General features: G+C 48.8%; 1 protein-coding gene across 1 annotated transcript in view; it reads left to right on the forward strand.

The window, feature by feature from the left end:
- The window catches only part of LOC137374244 (cell adhesion molecule 2-like), a 912392-nt gene that overhangs the window by 660429 nt on the left and 226631 nt on the right, over nucleotides 1–25332 (forward strand). The window contains exon 7 of the mRNA XM_068040031.1: nucleotides 28–118. Coding sequence (XP_067896132.1) covers nucleotides 28–118 — 91 coding nt within the window. The remainder of the gene's footprint in view (nucleotides 1–27; nucleotides 119–25332) is intronic.

Raw genomic sequence — 25332 nt, forward strand, 5'->3', positions numbered from 1 at the left:
CTCATGCCTTTTTTTGATTTATTATAGATGTACCTTCGGTGAAGATTGATTTCTCCAGGAACTTTGCACGAGAGGGAGATGAATTGAGGCTAGAGTGTCGTGCTACTGGGAACCCAACGTAAGTGAACATTCTTCAGTATTAACAACAGTTGTGTGGACAGGATTCCTGCTCCAGGATTCCCGACTTAATCCCCAGCCTCAGCTGATGATGTGATAATATGAATGCACTTTACAGGTCAGCTGGTTAATCACAGAATCGTTGTAGTGCAGAAGGAGGCCATTCGGCCCATCGTGTCTGCACTGGCTCTCTGAAAGAGCAATTCCCTCAGTTCCATTCCCCCGCCTTCTCCCCGTCACCCTGCACATTCTTCCTTTTCATATAACTGTCTAATTCTCTTTTGAATGCTTCAATTGAACCTGCCTCCACCACGTTCTCAGGCAGCGCATTCCACACCTTAACCACTCGCTGCGTGAAAAAAGTTTTTCCTCATGTCACTTTTGCTTCTCTTACCAAATACTTTAAATCAGTGCTCTCTCGTTCTCAATTCTTTCATGAGTGGGAACAGTTTCTCTCTATCTGTTCTGTTCAGACCCCTCATGATTTTGAATACCTCTATCAAATCACCTCTCAGCCTTCTCTTCTCCAAGGAAAACAGTCCTAACTGTTATCTTCATAACTGAAATTCCTCATCCCTGGAACCATTTTCCTGAATCTTTTCTGCACTCTCTCCAATGCCTTCACGTCTTTCCTAAAGTGCGGTGCCCAGAACTGGATGCAATACTCCAGCTGAGGCTGAACTAGTGTCTTATACAAGTTCAACATAACCTCCTTGCTCTTGTACTCTATGCCCCTATTAATAAAGCCCAGGATACTGTATGCTTTATTAACCACTCTCTCAACCTGTCCTGTCACCTTCAATGACTTATGCACATATACACCCAGGTCCCTCTGCTCCTGCACCCCCTTTAGAATTGAACCCTTTATTTTATATAGTCTCTCCATGTTCTTCCTACCAAAATGAAACACTTCACATTTCTCTGCATTGAACTTCATCTGCCACCTGTCTGCCCATTCCACCAACTTATCTATGTCCTTTTGAAGTTCTATGCTATCTTCCTCACAGCTCACAATACTTCCGAGTTTCCTATCATCTGCAAACTTTGAAATTGTGCCCTGTACACCAAAATCTAGGTCATTAATATATATCAGGAAAAGCAAGGGTTCCAACACTCATCCCTGGGGAACTTCACTACAAACCTTCCTCCAGCCTGAAAAACATCCATTAATCACTACTCTTTGTTTCCTGTCACTCAGTCAATTTCATATGAACTGCATTAGCAAATGAATGTGTCACGTGTGACATGGGGTTGTGCTGTTGTCAGGCTCCTATATGGAGTGTCATTAAATCATAGAATGATACAGCACAGAACAAGGCCATTTGGCCCATCGTGCCTGTACTGGCTCTTTGAAAGAACTATCCAATTTAGACCCACTCTCCTACCCATTCCCCATAGCCCTGCAAATTTTACCTTTTTCAGTATGTATTCATTTTGTTTTGAAAGTTACTATTGAATCTATTTTCAGCAGCCTTCAGATCACAGCAACATGCTGCATAAAAAAATTATTGTCATATCATCCCTGAAACTTTTGCCAATTACCTTAAATCTTTGTCCTCTGGTTACTGACCCTCCTCAGTGGAAACCGTTTCTCCATATTTACTCTATCAAATGTCCTCACTTCTACTCACACATCAAAGGAAGGACATTACTGCTCTGGAGAAGAGGCCAAGGGGAAAACCAAGGTGATTCCATCTCGAGGGGTTTTCTTTGGAATGTGCTTGGCCCAATTCAAATTTTTAAGGGTATGAAGAGAATAGGCAAAACTGCTCGAGGTAAATTCTTCACCGAGGTTAAAGATTCAACTCCCAGGAGACACAGCTTAGACATTAGAATAACCACATTAGATTAGATTAGATTAGAGATACAGCACTGAAACAGGCCCTTCGGCCCACCGAGTCTGTGCCGACCATCAACCACCCATTTATACTAATCCTACACTAATCCCATATTCCTACCAAACATCCCCACCTGTCCCTATATTTCCCTACCACCTACCTATACTAGTGACAATTTATAATGGCCAATTTACCTATCAACCTGCAAGTCTTTTGGCTTGTGGGAGGAAACCGGAGCACCCGGAGAAAACCCACGCAGACACAGGGAGAACTTGCAAACTCCACACAGGCAGTACCCGGAATCGAACCCGGGTCCCTGGAGCTGTGAGGCTGCGGTGCTAACCACTGCGCCACTGTGCCCCCCCTTAGGGGGCACTTTACATCTGAAGGGTAAGCCTGTTGCGGATATGAGTTACCAGGGAAGAACACTGAAATGGAGAGTGCAAGTGGAGTCAAGACACCAGTAAGATGTGATCTATAGAGGAGGGACTGCAGGATATGCGGAGAAGGTGAGTAGGTGGGATTGAGGGAAATGGGGAGAAGGTGGGTAGGTGGGATTGAGGGATATGGGGAGAAGATGGGTAGGTGGGATTGAGGGAAATGGGGAGAAGGTGGGTAGGTGGGATTGAGGGATATGGGGAGAAGATGGGTAGGTGGGATTGAGGGAAATGGGGAGAAGGTGGGTAGGTGGGATTGAGGGAAATGGGGAGAAGATGGGTCGGTGGGATTGAGGGAAATGGGGAGAAGGTGGGTAGGTGGGATTGAGGGATATGGGGAGAAGATGGGTAGGTGGGATTGAGGGAAATGGGGAGAAGGTGGCGAGGAGGGATTGAGGGATATGCGGAGAAGATGGGTAGATGGGATTGAGGGATTTGGGGAGAAGGTGAGTAGATGGGATTGAGGGAAATGGGGAAATGGTGGGTAGGTGGGATTGAGGGATTTGGGGAGAAGGTGGGTAGATGGGATTGAGGGAAATAGGGAAATGGTGGGTAGGTGGGATTGAGGGATTTGGGGAGAAGGTGGGTAGATGGGATTGAGGGAAATGGGGAGAAGGTGGGTAGGTGGGATTGAGGGATTTGGGGAGAAGGTGGGTAGATGGGATTGAGGGAAATGGGGAGAAGGTGGGTAGGTGGGATTGAGGGAAATGGGGAGAAAGTGGGTAGGTGGGATTGAGGGAAATGCGGAGAAGGTGGGTAGGTGGGATTGAGGGAAATGGGGAGAAAGTGGGTAGGTGGGATTGAGAGAAATGGGGAGGTGGGTAGGTGGGATTGAGGGAAATGGGGAGAAGGTGGGTAAGTGGGATTGAGGGAAATGGGGAGAAAGTGGGTAGGTGGGATTGAGGGAAATGGGGAGAAAGTGGGTAGGTGGGATTGAGGGAAATGCGGAGAAGGTGGGTAGGTGGGATTGAGGGAAATGGGGAGAAGGTGGCGAGGAGGGATTGAGGGATATGCGGAGAAGATGGGTAGATGGGATTGAGGGATTTGGGGAGAAGGTGAGTAGATGGGATTGAGGGAAATGGGGAAATGGTGGGTAGGTGGGATTGAGGGATTTGGGGAGAAGGTGGGTAGATGGGATTGAGGGAAATAGGGAAATGGTGGGTAGGTGGGATTGAGGGATTTGGGGAGAAGGTGGGTAGATGGGATTGAGGGAAATGGGGAGAAGGTGGGTAGATGGGATTGAGGGAAATGGGGAGAAGGTGGGTAGGTGGGATTGAGGGATTTGGGGAGAAGGTGGGTAGATGGGATTGAGGGAAATGGGGAGAAGGTGGGTAGGTGGGATTGAGGGAAATGGGGAGAAAGTGGGTAGGTGGGATTGAGGGAAATGCGGAGAAGGTGGGTAGGTGGGATTGAGGGAAATGGGGAGAAAGTGGGTAGGTGGGATTGAGAGAAATGGGGAGGTGGGTAGGTGGGATTGAGGGAAATGGGGAGAAGGTGGGTAAGTGGGATTGAGGGAAATGGGGAGAAAGTGGGTAGGTGGGATTGAGGGAAATGGGGAGAAAGTGGGTAGGTGGGATTGAGGGAAATGCGGAGAAGGTGGGTAGGTGGGATTGAGGGAAATGGGGAGAAGGTGGGATTGTGGGAAATGGGGAGAAGGTGGGTAAGTGGGATTGAGGGAAAGGGGGAGAAAGTGGGTAGGTGGGATTGAGGGAAATGGGGAGAAGATGGGTAGGTGGGATTGAGGGAAATGGAGAGAAGGTGGGTAGGTGGGGTTGAGGGATATGGGGAGAAGATGGGTAGGTGGGATTGAGGGAAATGGGGAGAAGGTGGGGAGGTGGGATTGAGGGAAATGGAGAGAAGGTGGGTAGGTGGGGTTGAGGGATATGGGGAGAAGGTGGGTAGGTGGGACTGAGGGATATGCGGAGAAGGTGGGTAGATGGGATTGAGGGAAATGGGGAGAAGGTGGGTAGGTGGGATTGAGGGAAATGGGGAGAAGGTGGGATTGAGGAAAATGGGGAGAAGGTGGGTAGGTGGGATTGAGGGAAATGGAGAGAAGGTGGGTAGGTGAGATTGAGGGAAATGGGGAGAAGGTGGGTAGATGGGATTGAGGGATATGGGGAGAAGATGGGTAGGTGGGATTGAGGGAAATGGGGAGAAGGTGGGTAAGTGGAATTGAGGGAAATAGGGAGAAAGTGGGTAGGTGGGATTGAGGGAAATGGGGAGAAGGTGGGGAGGTGGGATTGAGGGAAATGGAGAGAAGGTGGGTAGGTGGGGTTGAGGGATATGGGGAGAAGATGGGTAGGTGGGACTGAGGGATATGCGGAGAAGGTGGGTCGGTGGGATTGAGGGAAATGGGGAGAAGGTGGGATTGAGGAAAATGGGGAGAAGGTGGGTAGGTGGGATTGAGGGAAATGGAGAGAAGGTGGGTCGGTGGGATTGAGGGAAATGGGGAGAAGGTGGGTCGGTGGGATTGAGGGAAATGGGGAGAAGGTGGGTAGGTGGGATTGAGGGAAATGGGGAGAAAGTGGGTAGGTGGGATTGAGGGATTTGGGGAGAAGGTGGGTAGATGGGATTGAGGGAAATGGGGAGAAGGTGGGTAGGTGGGATTGAGGGAAATGGGGAGAAAGTGGGTAGGTGGGATTGAGGGAAATGGAGAGAAGGTGGGTCGGTGGGATTGAGGGAAATGGGGAGAAGGTGGGATTGAGGAAAATGGGGAGAAGGTGGGTAGGTGGGATTGAGGGAAATGGAGAGAAGGTGGGTAGGTGGGATTGAGGGAAATGGAGAGAAGGTGGGTCGGTGGGATTGAGGGAAATGGGGAGAAGGTGGGATTGAGGAAAATGGGGAGAAGGTGGGTCGATGGGATTGAGGGATATGGGGAGAAGATGGGTAAGTGGGATTGAGGGAAATGGGGAGAAGGTGGGTCGATGGGATTGAGGGATATGGGGAGAAGATGGGTAAGTGGGATTGAGGGAAATGGGGAGAAGGTGGGTAGGTGGGATTGAGGGAAATGGGGAGAAGGTGGATAGGTGAGATTGAGGGAAATGGGGAGAAGGTGGGTAGGTGGGATTGAGGGAAATGGGGAGAAGGTGGGTAGGTGGGATTGAGGGAAATGGGGAGAAGGTGGGTAGGTGGGATTGAGGGAAATGGGGAGAAGGTGGATAGGTGGGATTGAGGGAAATGGGGAGAAGTTGGGTAGGTGGGATTGAGGGAAATGGGGAGAAGTTGGGTAGGTGGGATTGAGGGAAATGGGGAGAAGTTGGGTAGGTGGGATTGAGGGAAATGGGGAGAAGGTGGGTTTGGTTTAAAAAGCTTTGAATTTGTTTCACTTTTCCTCAAAAACTATTCAGAAATAGGCTGTTCAATTCAGTTTGTGAGTGAATGGAAAATTGGGTCTCGCCTCATTGAGGAAATATTTGCTGTTTAGTTGCTGTGATCCAGCACTGACATTACAGCAGCCATGAGCTAGGTGTACAAGATAGAGGGGTACAAGATGATGGAAGGCATAGATAGAGTGGATAGTCAGAGACTTTTTCCCAGGGTGGAAAGGGCTATCACCAGGGGGCATAATTTTGAGGTGATTGGAGGAAGGTTTCGGGGAGATGTCAGAGGTAGGTTCTTTACGCAGAGAGTGGTGGGTGCGTGGAATGCGCTGCCAGCGGTGGTAGTAGAAGCAGATATATTAGGGGCATTTAAGCGACTCTTGGATAGGTATATGGATGATAGTAGAATGAAGGGTATGTAGGTAGTTTGATCCTAGAGTAGGTTAATAGGTTCGGCACAACATCGTGGGCCGAAGGGCCTGTACTGTGCTGTACTGTTCTATGTTCTAGATTACCTCGCCTCATGGATATGGAAGAAGAGTTGAGGTATTAAAGGAGTAAAGATACATTAAGCATGCATTTTAATTTGAAAGGGAAATTTTCGGTTTGAATTTATGCTGTGTGCGTGATGCGGATGAGAGTGAAGTACTCAGTCTGACCTTATACCAAGCACCGTAACTGTGTTTCATAGTCACTCATATATGAGGTAAGCAGCTGACAATCTGAAATGAGTTTCAAATGTCAAATGTGTTCCGAGTTGGGATGAACTGTCCTTTATTTTCATCCAATTTAACACTAAATTGACAATTTCACTCTGAAATGCCACAGTTGGCTGGTATGAGAACTGGAAAAATGTCAAGCTAGAACAATATGTTGCAGCCATCATAGGTTGAGGCCGAAACATACTGATGGGACAGTGTAGAGGGAGCTTTACTCTGTATCTAACCCCGTGCTGTACCTGTCCTGGGAGTGTTTGATGGGGACAGTGTAGAGGGAGCTTTACTCTGTATCTAACCCCGTGCTGTACCTGTCCTGGGAGTGTTTGATGGGGACAGTGTAGAGGGAGCTTTACTCTGTATCTAACCCCCGTGCTGTACCTGCCCTGGGAGTGTTTGATGGGACAGTGTAGAGGGAGCTTTACTCTGTATCTAACCCCCGTGCTGTATCTGTCCTGGGAGTGTTTGATGGGGACAGTGTAGAGGGAGCTTTACTCTGTATCTAACCCCCGTGCTGTACCTGTCCTGGGAGTGTTTGATGGGGACAGTGTAGAGGGAGCTTTACTCTGTATCTAACCCCCGTTTTTTTTTTACTCTGTATCTAACCCCCGTTTTTTTTTTTTTGTTTTTTTTTGCCCCGTGCTGTACCTGTCCTGGGAGTGTTTGATGGGGACGGTGTAGAGGGAGCTTTACTCTGTATCTAACCCCGTTTTTTTTTATGTCGAGGGGGCCTTTATTCCTCAGGCCCCCTTTATATACACACTTATATTTTTAAAATAACTTTATTTAAACCAGATAAATAAACAAAAAAAACTCAAATTAAAATGCCATTCTCGGCGTCGACGATGCACTCCAGTCCCTGCGGTGCCCACCAGTCGCGGAAGGCCTCAAGCGTACCGGCGGACACCGCATGCTCCTTTTCCAGGGACACCCGGGCGCGAACGTAACCGCGGAAGAGGGGCAGGCAATCGGGGAGGACGGACCCCCCGACGGCCCGCAACCTGGACCTGTGAATTGCCACCTTGGCCAGGCCCAGGAGCAGACCGACGAGGAGATCCTCCTCCCGGCCCAAGCCCCTCCGCACCGGGTGCCCAAAGATCAGGAGCGTGGGACTGAAGTGCAGCCAGAATTTGAGGAGCAGCCCCTTCAGATACTCAAATAGGGGCTGCAACCTCGCACACTCCATATAAATGTGGAACACGGACTCGTCCAGGCCGCAGAAAGTACAGCTGGCCTGGGAGTCCGTGAACCTACTTAAAAGCCTATTGCACGGGACAGCTCTGTGCAGCACCCTCCACCCCAGGTCCCCGATGTAAAGGGGGAAGACTCCCGCGTAGAGAGACCTCCATCGGGGTTTCCCCTCGCCGCCAGATGGCAACGCGGACCGCCAGGGCGTGTCCGGCCGGCTGACGAGGGCGAGGAAGTGGAGTGTGCAGGAGCAGCCCATACAGGAAACCCCTCCGCGCCGATTGGAATGGCAAGGAGGGCATTTCCGAGAGGCGGCTCGGGTTGTGCGGGACCGGCTCCCGAGGAGGGTTTCGGGGCCTAGGTCCGATGAGTAGTTCCGGCCGAGCGGGGGTCAGCTCGGCCGGGATCGCTCCGCACTCCCGAGCCCCCTCGCCACCCGCAGTGAGGGGCGTCCCGGGGGTTTCGGCTACTCCTCCGCCCGCCGGACCGTCCCCGGAGTCGGCCGCCCGGACAGCCGAGGCGCTCCCCTCCGCCGGCGGGGGAGCACCCTGACTGGAGGCGACCATGTTCCAGACTCAGAAAAGATCCCGGTAAAAGACAGGCAACTCCCTCAGAGAGGCGCGGCTAACGGACTCCACCGGGAGCTGCGTGTCGTCTTGAAGGCAGTGACACTGGCAGAAAAAATACGTCGCCAGTGCACACCATCTGGGAGGACGCTCGACGTACAGGTATCTCTGCAGGGTCCGAAGGCGGAGAGTCGCAGCCTGGGTGCGGACGCACACCAGCGACTGACCGCCCTCCTCGATCGGGAGAGTCAGGACCGCGGCAGAGACCCAGTGTTTCCTCTTGCCCCAGAAGAAATCGACGAGTTTCTTCTGGATCTTGGTGGCAAATACAGGGGGCGGGGCCAAAGTGACCAACCGGTACCACAGCATGGAGGCCACCAGTTGGTTTATGACCAACGCTCGGCCCCTGTAGGAAAGCACTCGGAGCAGTCCTGTCCAGCGCCCCAGCCGAGCGGTGACTTTCGCCTCCAACTCCTGCCAGTTTGCCGGCCAGGCTTCCTCAGCGGGGCTAAGGTGGACTCCCAGATAGAGGAGGTGCGTGGTGCTCCACGCAAAAGGTGTCATCTCCTCCGGCAGGGAGTCCACCCGCCACTGACCAACCAGGAGTCCGGAACATTTCTCCCAATTGATCCTCGCGGAGGACGCGGCAGAAAAGGTCTGCTGGCAGTCGCGCATCCTCCGCAAGTCAACGGGATCTGTGATTGCGAGGAGCACGTCGTCGGCGTAAGCCGAGAGGACGACCCGCATGGCCGGCTCGCGCAGAGCCAATCCCGTCAACCTCCTGCGAAGCAGGCACAGGATGGGCTCCACGCAGATAGTATACAATTGGCCGGACATGGGGCACCCCTGACGCACTCCTCTCCCAAATCGAAGGGGCGCCGTCAAGGACCCGTTAACTTTGACTAGACACTCTGCGGCGGCGTATAATAGTCGGACCCGGGCCATGAAATGCTAACCCCCGTGCTGTACCTGTCCTGGGAGTGTTTGATGGGGACAGTGTAGAGGGAGCTTTACTCTGTATCTAATCCCGTGCTGTACCTGTCCTGGGAGTGTTTGATGGGGACAGTGTAGAGGGAGCTTTACTCTGTATCTAACCCCCGTTTTTTTTTTTTTCTTTTTTCCTTTTTTTTTAATTGCCACCTTGGCCAGGCCCAGGAGCACACCGACGAGGAGATCCTCCCCCCGGCCCAAGCTCCTCCGCACCGGGTGGCAGCCAACCCCGTTTTTTTTTTATGGGGGACAGTGTAGAGGGAGCTTTACTCTGTATCTAATCCCGTGCTGTACCTGTCCTGGGAGTGTTTGATGGGACAGTTTAGAGGGAGCTTTACTCTGTATCTAACCCCGTGCTGTACCTGTCCTGGGAGTGTTTGATGGGACAGTTTAGAGGGAGCTTTACTCTGTATCTAACCCCGTTTTTTTTTTTTTTCTTTCTTTTTTTTTTATGGAATAGTGCTCATGGAGCTTAACTCTGCAACTAACCTATGCTTTACCGGGTGTGGGAGTGCTTGATTGGACTGTGTCAAGGAAAGATTACTCTATATCCTACCTGGTCTGTACTTTCCCTGGGAGTGTTGAATGGGGCAGTGTGGAGGGAGCTTTACTCTATCTAGCTTGAGCTGTACCTGCCCTGGGACTATTTGATGGGACAGTGTAGAGGGAGTTTTATTCTGTATCTAACCTATGCTGTGCCTACTGAGAGTGTTTGATGGTACATTTTAGATGAAGCTTTAATCTCCACTGACCCTGTTTTTTTTTTTTTCTTTTTATTTGAGCTTTACTCTGTATCTAACCCCGTGCTGTACCTATCCTGGGAGTGTTTGATGGGGACAGTGTAGAGGGAGCTTTACTCTGTATCTAACCCCGTGCTTTACCTATCCTGGGAGTGTTTGATGGGGACAGTGTAGAGGGAGCTTTACTCTGTATCTAACCCCGTGCTTTACCTATCCTGGGAGTGTTTGATGGGGACAGTGTAGAGGGAGCTTTACTCTGTATCTAACCCCGTGCTGTACCTGTCCTGGGAGTGTTTGATGGGGACAGTGTAGAGGGAGCTTTACTCTGTATCTAACCCCATGCTGTACCTGTCCTGGGGAGTGTTTGATGGGGACAGTGTAGAGGGAGCTTTACTCTGTATCTAACCCTGTGCTGTACCTGTCCTGGGAGTGTTTGATGGGGACAGTGTAGAGGGAGCTTTACTCTGTATCTAACCCCGTGCTTTACCTATCCTGGGAGTGTTTGATGGGGACAGTGTAGATGGAGCTTTAGTTTAACCTGTGCTTTGTCTGGTTTAAGTAATTTTTGTTTTAACTCTGGTGCATAATGTTCTATTTGCCTGAACGAACATTTTTCAATTCAATGAGCAGAAAATAGATAACAAAAAATTTAATCATAAACGACCAGGTAAAGTCTTGGAGCAGCTTTGACCTGGATAAATACAATCCCCTCGACAGTACACCACTGAGCACACAATTCATCTTGTGCTGATAGCAGCCCTGATTAAAATCAAATACAAGCGATAAAATCAATTTTATTTTAATCTGATATTTGATATCTCACTTGTGGTTTAATCAGATAGCTCAGTATTAACTTGATGAATACAGAACAGAGGTGAACAAATTGGGAGCGTTGTCACAGAGACTGAACCGTGTTGCTCCTCCAGTGCAATAGAATCTCTACTTAACAATTCAACAGCCAATTATTTACAGGCTGTTTCATGGGTGTGTTCAAAATTATAAAGGATTCTGACAGATTTGATAGGGAGAAAATGTTTCCATTAGAATTAGAACATTACAGCGCAGTACAGGCCCTTCGGCCCTCGATGTTGCGCCGACCTGTGAAACCATCTGACCTACACTATTCCATTTTCATCCATATGTCTATCCAATGACCACTTAAATGCCCTTAAAGTTGGCGAATCTACTACTGCTGCAGGCAGGGCGTTCCACGCCCCGACTACTCTGAGTAAAGAAACTACCTCTCACATCTGTCCTATATCTATCACCCCTCAACTTGAAGCTATGTCCCCTCGTGTTTGCGATTGATAGGGCGGTCAGGAATCAGTGGGCCCAGATTTCACAAGAACACAAGAAATAGGAACAGGCGTAGACCATTCGGCCCATCGAGTCTGCTCCACCATTCAATACGATCATGGCTGATCTTGGGCGTCAATTCCACTTTCCTGCCCACTCCCCATATCCCTTGATTCCCTGCTGGACCAAAAATCTATCTGTCCCAGCCTTAAATGTATTCAGTGATGGAGCATCCACAACCCTCTGGGGTAGAGAATTCCAAAGATTCATAACCCTTTGAGTGAAATAATTTCTCCTCATCTCAGTCCTGAATGATTGACCCCTTATCCTGAGACTGTGTCCCCATGTTCTAGATTCCCTGACCAGTGGGAATAATCTCTCAGCTTCTACCCTATCAAGACCTTTCAGAATCTTCTATGTTTCAATGAGATGATTTTGGGTTTCAGATGATTGGCAAAAGAACCAGAGGAGGGAGAGGAAGAGGAGATTATTATTTTACTCAGCGAGTTGATGTGATCTGGAATGTGCAGCCTGAAAGGGCAGTGGAAGCAGATTCAATCATAACTTTCAAAGGGGAAGTATTTGCAGGGCTATGGGAACAGAGCAGGGGCAGTAGGACTATTTGGATAGCTCTTTCAAAGAGCCAGCACAGGCTCGATGGGCTGAATGGCCTCTTTCTGTGCTGTATCATTTGATGATTTTATCAGCCTGATGCTGCTACTGCTGTGAGGGTGGAGGTTTCGGTTATTCCATGTTTATTTGCAGGTCAGGTGCTCCAGTGATGACAGGGAGGAAGCCTCAAATCTCGATGGTATCTGTCCTCTCCCATGGCTGACGACAAGCAGTGTCGATTCTATTCACACCAGTAAATACAAGCACTTGGAGGAAAGGGGACAGGAGCAAGATGAGGGAGGAACAAAATCAACTCTCCCCTCAAGAGGGGAATTCCCCATAACAGCAACGGGGGAAACTCACCCATTCACCCCAAAAAAACAAAGGAGGTAACAGTTAAATATTCCATAACGAGAAAGGGAAAACATAACAAAATGCCCACTGAAGCTTTAACTGCTGGGAGAGAGTCAGTTTGGTTCTGCCTCATTAACCCAGCAGATGGCCAAGGACAGTGTCGCTCATGGTGAGGTGAGGAAGAGTAGGATCTGAAGGAGGCCGGAGCTGAATGAAGGTTCTCTGGGACATCGAAGTAACTGAGGGTCAGTAAAGCAGAGTCTGTTGACCCTGAATGAAGCTTCCAACCCCATGTTTGCTCCATCACCAAGACCACCTACTTTGTTTCATCACTTGTCTCTGCCCTAGCCTTAGCTCATCTGCTGCTGAAATCCTCATCCATGCTGTTATTTCCTCTCGGTTCGACTATTCCAATGCATTCCTGGCTAGCCTCCCAACTTGCACCTTCTGTAAACTTCAGCTCATCCAAACCTCTGCTGCCCTTGTCCTAACTCACACCTAGTCTCTTACAACCATCACCTCTCTGCTTCAGTATCTGAGCAGTTGCAAATGGTACTGAACATCACACAATCATCAGAAAACATCCCCACTTCTCACCTTATGATGGCTTTCCTGTTTGGGAACCTTTCCTTGTTCCTATTTAAATCTTTAAAAAAGGTTTCAGCTAACCATATCTCGGTTGCTTTTCCTTCAACTGTTGCGGCTTTTATCTTAGTTTTTTAAAATCTTTTTGGCTCTATCTGGGTCCATTTAAATTCTTCTGGCTGTATCATCCCTGGGGGATTTTTGGGACTTCCCCAGCCCTCTGCCGTTGTACTGAGTTTTGTTTTCTCCTCTCAGTTTGTCCAGCGTCTGTGGACTGTTTTGGACCCCCTGGATACAATACTCTGCTTCCTACGACGTCATTGCCCAGCAATAGGTCTACCTCCTGCATGGGTAATCTTGGACTGATTACACTCCCCCGTGAATAGCTTATTCTGTTGGTAAATGTTAACTGAGGGAACTTTTAAACATTTGCCAGTAAGCCCTTTTACTAATGCCCCTGGTATTTGTTCTGCTTTCCAGTGGCATTGCTGTCAGTTGGCTACCAGTAGGGTTTGACAACAACCCGTATCCCTAAGGGTGGTTATCTCCTTGTCTGGTGCCTGAGACACAAAAGGAGTCAGTTTTCCTTTGTGCAAAAAGTTCTGATGTGTGCTATGCTCTTGCCTGTTAAGAGAACACAGGCTTATGAATTTCAAAGCCACAGACACTGGCTTGGCTTGACTGCAGCGCCGCCTGCTGTTCTTTTGGCATACAAACAATTGACCTGGACATGCCCAGATTTGCCACACTGGAAACATGTCAGACGGACCCCTACTGGTTTATCCTCTGGGTTCCTTCTTTTAAATATTGGAGACTGGTCGAGTTTTACTTCCCTGCTCTTTTCTCTCAAGCCCTTTTCTACTTCAACTGCATCCCTGCTATCTCTCCCTAGCTTGTACGAGTCACTAGACCCAGATTTATTCGGAGTTGGGGATTTGTGTATTAATTCATGGTCATCGGCCATTTTAGCTGCTTCCCTTAACTCTTGTGACTTTTTGTCCTTCAGTGTGGTTTCTTATACTACTTTGGATGCTACTTTGAACTGTTCCAGCAACATCACTTCTCTCAAATTTTCATATGAGTGTTCTAGCTTGAGAGATCATATCTAGCAATCAAAAGCCAGATGTTTTATTCTTTTGAATTCAATGTAAGTTTGTGTGCGCCTTTTCTGGGTGTGTCGGAATTTCTGTCTATATGCTTCTGGTACCAGCTCATGGGCATTCAGAGAAAAAAACAGAAAAAATCAGAAAACCTGTTTGTTTATTTTTCCACAATTTTAGAGATCAATTTTCCTCTCGTTTTCCAAATCTCTCGTTTGTCTGGATTTCAGATCCCGGATAAGCCCCCAATTTGTGACGGCCACATGGTGTGACATGGGGAGCTCCCGCTGTTCAACTCCCCACCTGACCACAAGAAGTGTATTTTTATTAGGGTTTAGTCCCTCGGTGTTTTATTTTTCAAATAAATAGACTGCGACAGGTTTTCTTGTAGGTTTTAAAAAGCAGAAAATCAATTGTTTATTGATCAATATGCCTTATGCCGAAATTGTCGCAACCACATCCATTCACGCATAAGCTCGCACACGTGCACACACACAAGAAGAAACAGATCGAGAAGGGAAAAAGGAAAGTGGTTTTATTGGGGGGAACCTGTTGAAATCTCTGGGGAATCAAGTTCTAGATAGAGGCAGGCTTGATATGAGTGTTCAATTGAAGACAGTGGGTTACTTCTAGTTTTCACTGCTCTCTATACTGTAGATGTCAGAGTCTGTATCAGGGTCTGTGCTTTTTGGCTAGACTGGAATGCAAGCTGTTATATGTTGCTTCGCTCCTGGGTGAGTCTCTCCCGCTCTATTTCTGGATTTTTTAAAGGTTATCTCTCACCTCCTGTTAGGAGACACTTTGGTTTCTTTCCCATGGTGATCACACAATGGCCTAGGACATGGCTACTTCACACCTCCTTTGTTCCAGAAGATGACATTCAATTCTGGAATGTTTTAGAATAGGTGTAGGATGGATTTCATTAACACCTTTTAGCTTTGAAGGTTTGTCCTTTGTCTTTGTCAGAGATTTTGAATACACAAAAGACGAATCCTTTTTTTCTTCAGTGGCCATTTTGGACCAATGTTCACTTTTTAAAATAAAGGTTCATTTTTTAAAGACAAAGTCCATTTTTCATAACTCTTCAGAGTTATTCCATCATTGTGGTGTTATCGCGCTTCCAGTGTATGTGACACCTGCCACAGAATTCCCAGCCTCTGACCTGTTCTTGTGGAGACAGTATTTATATGGCTACTTCAGTTCAGTTTCCGGTCAATGGTAACCCCCTAGGATGTTGATTTTTTAAAAATTTATTCATGGGATGTGGGTGTCACTGGCTAAGCCAGCATTTATTGCCCATCCCTAATTGCCCTTGAGAAGGTGGTGATGAGCTGCCTTCTTGAACCGCTGCAGTTCCAGGAGTTCCAGGATTTTGACCCAGCGACAGTGAAGGAACGGCAATATAGTTCCAAGTCGGGATGGTGTGTGACTTGGAGGGGAACTTGCAGGTGGTGGTGTTCCCATGCATTTGCTGCCCTTGTCCTTCTAGTTGGTAGAGGCCGCGGGTTTGGAAGGTGCTGTCTGAGGAGCCTTGGTGCGTTGCTGCAGTGCATCTTGTAGATGGTACACACTGCTGCTACTGTGTGTTGGTGGTGGAGGGAGTGAATGTTTTAGATTAGAGATACAGCACTGAAACAGGCCCTTCGGCCCACCGAGTCTGTGCCGCACATCAACCACCCATTTATACTAACCCTACGCTAATCCCATATTCCTACCAAACATCCCCACCTGTCCCAATATTTCCCTACCACCTACCTACACTAGTGACAATTTATAATGGCCAATTTACCTATCAACCTGCAAGTCTTTTGGCTTGTGGGAGGAAACCGGAGCACCCGGAGAAAACCCACGCAGACACAGGGAGAACTTGCAAACTCCACACAGGCAGTACCTGGAATCGAACCCGGGTCCCTGGAGCTGTGAGGCTGCGGTGCTAACCACTGCGCCACTGTGCCGCCCTAAATGATGGAGTGCCAATCAAGCGGGCTGCTTTGTCCTGTGGGGGATTCAGTGGGGGATTGAGCGATAATAATGCCATTGAACGTCAAGGGGAGATGGTTAGAATCTCTCTTTTTTGAGATGGTCATTGCCTGGTACTTGTGTGGCGTGAATGTTACTTGTCACTTATCAGCCCAAGCTTGGATATTGTCCAGGTCTTGCTGCATATGGACATGGACTGCTTCAGTATATGAGGAGTTTCAAATGGAACTGAACACTGTGCAATCATCAGCGAACATCCCCACTTCTTACCTGAGAAGTCTAGCTGAGAGTGACGGAGGAGAGCTACCTCTTCAGGCCCCCAGCCTGTTATAGAGCTGTATCGCCTGCACTAAGGAAACCTGCCTGTGGCACTCAAGGTTGCAACAACAACAACAATGTGCATTGGCGCTCTCTTCGCCAGCTAACTTTATGCCAGTTCAGTCGGTGATGGTGCAACAATACACTGATAAGCAAAGTTTATTGAGCAAAACAGGATTCGTGAGATGAGGTCCATCAAATACTGGAGCGCAAACATCCCTGGTAAATCAACAACAACTTATATTTATATAGCACCTTTACATACTAAAATGTCCCAAGGTGCTTTACAGGGCTATTATAAAACAAAAAAATGACACCAAGCCAAGTAAGGAGACATTAGGGCAGACAACCAAAGCTTGGTCAAAAAGTTTTAAGAAGCGTCTTAAAGGAGGGAAGAGAGGTAGAGAGGCGGAAAGGTAGAGAGGCGGAGAGGTAGAGAGGCGGAGAGGTAGAGAGGTAGAGAGGCGGAGAGGTAGAGAGGTGGAGAGGTTACGGAGGGGATTCCAGAGATTAGGGGCCCAGGCAGCCGAAGGCACGGCCTCAATGGTGAAGCGATTGAACTTGGGGATGCTCAAGAGTCCAGAATGAGATGAGTGCAGATATCTTGAAGGGTTGTGGGGCTGGAGGAGATTACAGAGATAGGGAGTGATTGAAAACAAGGATGAGAATTTTTAAAATCAAGTTGTTGTTTAATTGGAAGCCAATGTAGGTTAGTGAGCACAGCGGTGATGGGTGAACAGCATTTGGTGCGAGTTAAGACATGGGCAGCAGAGTTTTGGATGACCTTAGGTTTAGGGAGGATCAAATGTGGGAGACCGGCCAGGAGAGCATTGGATAGTCAAGTCTAGAGATAACAAAGGCATGGATGAGGGTTTCAGCAGCAGATGGACTGAGGCAGGGCGATATTATAGAGGTGAGAATAGGTGGACTTACTGATGGCACGGATATGTGGTTGGAAGCTTATCTCTGGGTAAAATATGACAAAAATCCAAATTCCTGTTATAAGTCACTAGTTTATGTAGCTTTAATGTCCTTGTTAGGCATGCAATTTAACTTGCTAGGCTGCAATATATGTTTATATACAATTCCCCTTCACTTCCCCAAGTCTCTTTCATAGAGTCATAGAGTTATACAGCACAGAAATAGGTCCTTGGGCCCATTGAGTCCGTGCCGGCCATCAAGCTAATCCTATTTTCCAGCACTTGGCCCGTAGCCTTGTATGCTATGGCGTTTCAAGTGCTCATCTAAATACTTCTTAAATGTTGTGAGGGTTCCTGCCTCTACCACCTCTTCAGGCAGTGTGTTCTAGATTCCAACCACCCTCTGAGTGAAAATGTTTTCCTCAAATCCCCTCTAAACCTCCTGCCCCTTACCTTAAATCTATGCCCCTGGTTATTGACACCTCCGCGAAGGGAAAAAGTTTCTTCCTATCTAACCTATCCATGCCCCTCATAATTTTTTATACCTCAATCAGGTATTCCTCCTTGCTCAAGGTCACTAGACCCACCTTGTTTAAGTCACATGCAGTACCACTCTGCGTCAGGTAAGGGCTCTCCCCTAGTCTGGCCTGTGACAAGTGTACAGCTGCTTATCTCAGGAGACCAGCTTTAGTATAGAATGCAAAAGCATGAGATTCTATCATTCTTTTAGATTAAGTATTGACCCCTTTTAGTCCCATGTCTCCTAATAACCTCTGTCCTTAGCTATTGTATCCCATCCTGCTTCTTGTGGACATCTGGAACTATCTCCCCAAACAGCTGTCAATTGAAAACTTCAGAACAGAGATTTTGCTAGGTCAGGGTATTACGGGTTACAAAGCCAAGGCAGGTAAACACAATTAAGATGCCGATCAGCTGACAACATGGAAATTTTCCCAGGTATGTCCTGTCCACAAAAAGCAGGACAAATCCAACCCAGCCAATTACTGCCCCATCAATCTACTGTCAGCAAACTGATGGAAGGTATCATCAACAGTGCTATCAAGTGGCACTTATTCAGCAATAACTTGCTCAGTGACGCTCAGTTTAGCTTCCGCCAGGGTCACTCAGCATCTGACCTCATTACAGCCTTGGTTCAGACATCGACAAAAGAGCTGAACTCCAGAGGTGACATGAGAGTGACTGCCCTTGATATCATTTGATCAAGTATGGTATCAAGGAGCCTGAGCAAAACTGGAGTCAATGGAAATCAGGGGGAAAACTCTCTGCTGGTTGGAGTCATACCTCGCACAGAGGAAGATGGTTGTGGTTGTTGGAGGTCAATCATCTCAGTCCCAGGACATCACTGCAGGAGTTCCTCAGGGTAGTGTCCTAGGCCCAACCATCTTCAGCTGCTTCATCAATGACCTTCCCTCCATCATAAGGTCAGAAGTGGGGATGTTCACTGATGATTGTGCAATGTTCAGCACCATTCACAACTCCTCAGATACTGAAGCAGTCCGTGTCCATATGCAACAAGAAGTGGACAATATCCAGGCTTGGGCTGATAAGTGGTAAGTAGCATTTGCACCACACAAGTGCCAGGCAGTGACCATCTCCAACAAGAGAGAGAAACTAATCATCTCCCCTTGACATTCAATGGCATTACGGTTGCTGAATCCCCCACTATCAACATCCTGGGAGTTACCATTGACCAAAACTGAACTGAAGCAGCCACATAAATACCGTGACTACAAGAGCAGGTCAGAGGCTGGGAAATCTGCGGCAAGTAACTCACCTCCTGACTTACCAAAGCCTGTCCCACCATCTGCAAGGCACAAATCAGGAGTGTGATGGAATGTTCTCCACTTGAAGAAGCTCAACACCATCCAGGACAAAGCAGCCCACTTGATTTGCACCCTATCAACCACCTTCAACATTCACTCCCTCCACCACCGACGCACAGTGGCAGCAGTGTGTACCATCTACAAGATGCACTGCAGCAACACACCAAGTGTCCTTCGACAGCACCTTCCAAACCTGTGATCTCTACCACCTAGAAGGACAAGGGCAGCAGATGCATGGGAACACCACCACCTGCAAGTTCCCCTCCAAGTCACACACCATCCTGACTTGGAACTATATCACCTTTCCTTCACTGTCACTGGGTCAAAATCCTGGAACTCCCTTCCTAACAGCACTGTGGGTCTACCTACCCCAAATGGACTGCAGCGGTTCAAGAAGGCAGCTCACCACCACCTTCTCAAGGGTAATTAGGGATGGGCAGATGGACAATAAATGCTGGCCTAGACTGCGACATCCACATCCCATGAAACAAATAAAAACATTGCTATGATTTAGTTGAATGATGGAACAGGCTCAAGGGGCTGAATGGCCTCCTCTTCCGAGGTTCCTTCCAGGCTGAACATGGGACATCTATGATACCCATGCCTGCTTTTGGCTGGCACAGGCGGTGTCATTATTGGTGGAGTAGCGAATGGAAATGTACAGTGTAGATTGCCAATGAACAGTCTCACTCCCAACCTTACAGTAGAAGTAAGATTGTTGATGAGGTAGCTGAAAGGTGTGGACTGAGGTCACTGCCTCAATAACATGTGATTCCTGTGACACATTCAGGTCAATAATTCGAATAGAACTAAAGAATTGGCTCAGTCAAATCTCCCGCTGGCACTGACCCGCATGATGAGTGGCCCCTGGTTGAGGTCCTGAGAGAAGTGTCTGCCCCGTGGTACCCAGAAAATATCAGCATCTTCAGAAGAGTGGAGGAGAAGATGAACAAAGATAAAGAAAATCCAAGATCCTTTTTGGGGCGTCTCATGTCTGGTGGCTCCTGTCAATGTTGGGAGTGAATGCAGAGTGCCTGTGCTCTTAGTCTAGTTGTTCAATGGCCCACTCACAGCTTTGTGCTCCATTTGCTCTGACTCATGTTTCACCTAGCATTACTGAGAACAGCAAGAGTAGAGATTCAGTTACTGAGATTGACACAGGCTGTTGTAGAGAGTCCTTTACATTGACCCTACATTGATGATATTCTGTAGAGCAGGTGTCTGACAGAGAGCTTTCTGCAGTCAGTGCTTTGAGCCTACGATGTTCTCTATTCACCAAGAACTCTCACACACTGATCACAAAAGCATCACTTATATCAAACCTTCTCATAGACATTCCAGGAGACAGTCTCCATTCTAGTGTCAGTGATTCTTTAATTAATTCCCTTTCAGCCAGCGCCATCTCCTGCGCACCCCGTTCCCCCCCCCCTCTCACCCCGCCACAATTACCCTGCCCACTCCCTTCCCCCGACCACCCTCCCCGCCATCCCATGTTGATACTGCACGGTAATTCATTGCTCTGTGCATCACACTCTCAGCACTGCTCAATTTGTGAAAAGCTATTTCTGTAGTTTGGACAGCCAGGCTGGCCCTTTGCCCCAACCCCCACAACAGAGGCTGCTCCACCCATTCCACCCAATCCACTGCATTCCTACCCATCCCTTCCCATCCAATCCTATCTAATCCCATCCCATCCCATCGCGGCCCAGCTGTCGATCGCAGCCCAGCCCGGTCCATCGCATCCCAACCTAGTCCATTTCAGTCCATCCCAGCCCAGCCCCACCCAGCCCATCCCATCCAAGGCCAGCCCAACCCAACCCAACCCAACCCATCCCATACCATCCCAACCCATCCCATACCTGCCCAGCCCAGCCCAGCCCAGGCCAGCCCAGCCCAACCCATCCCATCCCAACCCAGTCCATTCCAGTCCATCCCAACCCAGCCCAGCCAAGTCCATCTCAGCCCAGCCGAGTCCTTCCCAGCCCAGCCCGGCCCATCCGAGCCCAGCCCAGCCCAGCCCAGCCCAGCCCATCCCATCCCATCCCAGCTCAGTCCAGCCCAGCCCAGTCCATCCCATTCCAGCCCAGTCTATCCCATCACAGCCCAGCCCAGTCCATCTCAGCCCAGCCCAGTCCATCCCAGCCCAGCTTGACCCAGCCCAGCCCAGCCCAGCCTGACCAAGTCCAGCCCAGCTTGTGATGACAGCACTCTGGTCAGTGGGAGCCTAGCTTGCTCGTGGGGGTCCCGGTGGCAAGTGGCACCGGCACGGTCAAGAAATGTCTGAACCTTGTGCTAGAGCCACATGAATAAACCTGCTCCCACGGCCCTTACAGACAAACCTATATCCTCGCCAATCCTCACTGGCTCCCTCTAATCCACCGTATCAACATCAAAATCCTCCACTCTAAACCATCTCTGGGTTCTCCCCCAGCTTGAAATGAGAAAGATTTGCAATTCTAAAGCATCTTTCACAGCCTCAAGATGTCCCAAAGCACTTAACAGCCAATTAATTACTATTGAAGTGTGATCACTGGACAGTCCTTAAAATAGAACCAGAGAACGATCAGACTGTTGTGCCTGTGCCAGCTCTTTGAAAGACCCGCCCAATTTAATCGCACACCCCAGCTTTTCCCCATAACCCTGCTAAAAACACACACGGGATCCTGGGCTTTATTAACAGAGGCATAGAGCACAAAAGCAAGGAAGTTATGGTGAACCTTTGTAAAACACTGGTTTGGCCTCAACCGGAGAATTGTGATGAATTCTGGGCACCACACTTTCGGAAGGATGGGATCAAGGGATATGGGGAGCAAGTGGGAACAGGGTACTGAATTAGATGATCAGCCATGATCTTTTTTGAATGGCGGAGCAGGTCCGGTGGGCCGGAATGGCCTACTCCTGCTCCTATTTTCTATATTTCTATGTGAAGGCATTAGAGAGAGTGCAGAAAAGATTGGTTCCAGGATGAGGGGTTTCAGTTACATGGATAGATTGGAGAAGCTGGGCCTGTTCTCCTTCGAGAAGAGAAGGTAGAGAGGAGATTTGATAGAGGTTCAAAATGATGAGGGATCTAGACAGAGTAGATAGAGAGGATCTGTTCCCATTGGTGGAAGGGTCGAGAACCAGAGGACACCGATTTAAGATGAATGGCAAAAGAACCAGTGGCGACATGAGGAAAGACCTTTTTACGCAGTGAGTGGTTAGGATCTGGAATGCACTGCCTGAGAGCTGATAGCAGCAGATATAATCTTGACTTTCCAGAGGGATTTGGATGAGTACCTGAAGAGAAAATATTTTCAGGCCTACAGAGAAAAGAAGGGGTGAATTGGACTTGCTGAGTTGCTCTTGCAGAGAGCCAGTAATGACACGATGGGCTGAATGGCCTCTTTCTGTGCTGTAATAATTCTGTGCTCCTGTAAGTAAACTGCAGTAGCTCAGTGAAGCCTCTCCCCTCAGAATTCAATGATCTACATTGGCTGTAACTGTTGGATCTTCCCTATCCTAGAAGGAAACTCAGGGTGTCCTGTGATGTTTCTCTCTGATCCCTGGGTGCAGCTGCCAGTGCTGTGAGACAGTGAGGATCCTCTGAATCGGTGTCGGGTATGCCAGTGGCAGACTGTGGTTAGATATTTGAGTTGTACTCTGTGTTTGAATCAACCTCTCCTCTTCAGCAATGAGGTAGATGGCCTCATTTAAATACAGAAAGCAGTGATAGTTGCTTCTAATCAGCTGGAATAAGGAACCACACAAACTTGCTGACCTCTCAGTGACAAGAGAACTGCCAGCTTGCACTAAACTTCTGTACGTGTAAATTGAAGTTGCAAATAATTTAGATTAGAGATTGCCTGCTGATTGTAAAGTTAAATTGATCCATGAGACCGACTCTACCAAGGCAGCACACCCGAGGTGGCGTAAATTGCTTTTGAGTCTGTACATTAGTTCCCACCAGTACATTATCTGTCACTGTGGCACATTTCTCACACTCCAAAACTGCTGATGTTATTTTACCAGCAATGCTGCACTACCTGTTTGTTGCAATTAATAAGAAGTATTGTCAAGGAGGGAAGTCTGAGCACAGACGCAAGTGATGAAAACACGGATTGCTCACTAAGGAGCCTTACAGTCTCACCGAATCTTCTAATGTTCTCCCTCTCTCTCTCTATCCCCTTTTCTCCCCCCACCCTGGTTTCTTTCCCCTCCAGTTTCTCCCCTGCTCTCACATGGGCGCCCATTCTAACCATACTGCTGGCACCTCAGGAACCTTCCCTTGATTGGCCCATACTATGTGTGTGTATGTGCTACTTGACTGCAATATGCATCCCAGACCGAGTTCTCACCTGACTTCCACGCACACAGTTTCTGACCAGGACTGGGATGTTTCCTCTCCCCAACTCAGAGGGAGCTATAAGGCCCTCACAACATCATCAGTGAGAATGGTGATTAAAAACCTCTACCCGCCCATAGTGCAAATTAAAAAGTGCAAAGAACCTCTTAAAACTATGTACAGCAGCTCGAATGTCATTATTTCAGTCCATTTTCAAATCCATAAATCCACACCATTGGTTACAGACTGCCTCTTGTTCAAAGCCCACACTCACCCACCCACCCTGCTAAGTCCAGGGCAGCCTGCTGTCTGCCAGTGTTGCTGTACATTTGCCAATGAGAGTGTCTGGCCCGTGCTTCTCAGCATTGAAGCTCTGAGCCTGTGTCAGTAACAACAATAACAACCTGAATTTATATAGCGTCTTTAACCTAGTTAAACATCAAAAGGTGCTTCACAGTAGTGCTATCAAACACAATATGACACCATGCTGCATAATGAGATGCAACAAAAGCTTGGACAACGAGGTAGGTTCGAAGGAACATCTTAGAGGAGGAAAGTGAGGTGGAGAGTTGGAGAGTTTAGGGAGGAGATTCCAGAACTGAAGGCACGGCCACGAATGGCAGAGTGATGGGAATTGGGGATGATCAAGAGGCGAGAGTTAGAGGAGCACAGGTACCCCCGAGGATTGTGGAGCTGGAGGAGTTTACAGAGATAGGGAGGGATGAAGTGATCGAAATATTTGAAAAGAAGGATGAGAATTTTAAAATTGAAGCATTGCTTAATTGGGAGCCAGTGTAGGCCAGAAATAAGTGGAGCTTAATCCCCCCGAGGCAATCAAGATTAGGAATTTTCCATACTCAGAATCCTGGCAAGAACCTGCTTAATTTAGAGATCTGAACCAGGACAGAAAGAGAGAACTCATTGTGGCAAATTCAGTAGCAGAGGCCAAAGGTCAAGTGACGAGGGCTTCAGTCAAATAAAACCTGGAAGTTGAAAGCAGCCTCTGAATACTGTGTGTGAGGCACAGTGCTCAGTGTAGCTACCAGTCTCTGAAGGCCAAATGGCATTCCACCCTACTGTTCATCTTGTACTGAGGGAGTGCTACACAGGGTCAGTACTGAGGGAGTGCTGCACTGTCACAGGGTCAGTACTGAGGGAGAGCTGCACTGTCACAGGGTCAGTACTGAGGGAGAGCTGCACTGTCACAGGGTCAGTACTGAGGGAGAGCTGCACTGTCACAGGGTCAGTACTGAGGGAGAGCTGCACTGTCGGAGGGTCAGTACTGAGGGAGTGCTGCACTGTCGGAGGGTCAGTACTGAGGGAGTGCTGCAGTGTCGGAGGGTCAGTACTGAGGGAGCGCTGCACTGTCGGAGGGTCAGTACTGAGGGAGTGCTGCACTGTCGGAGGGTCAGAACTGAGGGATTGCTACACTGTCACAGGGTCAGTACTGAGGGAGAGCTGCACTGTCGGAGGGTCAGTACTGAGGGAGTGCGACACTGTCACAGGGTCAGTACTGAGGGAGAGCTGCACTGTCGGAGGGTCAGTACTGAGGGAGTGCTACACTGTCACAGGGTCAGTACTGAGAGAGAGCTGCACTGTCGGAGGGTCAGTACTGAGGGAGTGCTGCACTGTCGGAGGGTCAGTACTGAGGGAGTGCTGCAGTGTCGGAGGGTCAGTACTGAGGGAGCGCTGCACTGTCGGAGGGTCAGTACTGAGGGAGAGCTGCACTGTCGGAGGGTCAGTACTGAGGAAGTGCTGCATTGTCAGAGGGTCAGTACTGAGGGAGTGCTGCACTGTCGGAGGGTCAGTACTGAGGGAGTGCTACACTGTCGGAGGGTCAGTCCTGAGGGAGTGCTGCACTGTCGGAGGGTCAGTACTGAGGGAGTGCTGCACTGTCGGAGGGTCAGTACTGAGGGAATGCTGCAGTGTCGGAGGGTCAGTACTGAGGGAGCGCTGCACTGTCGGAGGGTCAGTACTGAGGGAGAGCTGCACTGTCGGAGGGTCAGTACTGAGGGAGTGCTGCATTGTCAGAGGGTCAGTACTGAGGGAGTGCTGCACTGTCGGAGGGTCAGTACTGAGGGAGTGCT

The sequence above is a fragment of the Heterodontus francisci genome, chromosome 10 (genome assembly GCF_036365525.1).
Source record: "Heterodontus francisci isolate sHetFra1 chromosome 10, sHetFra1.hap1, whole genome shotgun sequence".
Lineage (NCBI taxonomy): Eukaryota > Metazoa > Chordata > Chondrichthyes > Heterodontiformes > Heterodontidae > Heterodontus > Heterodontus francisci.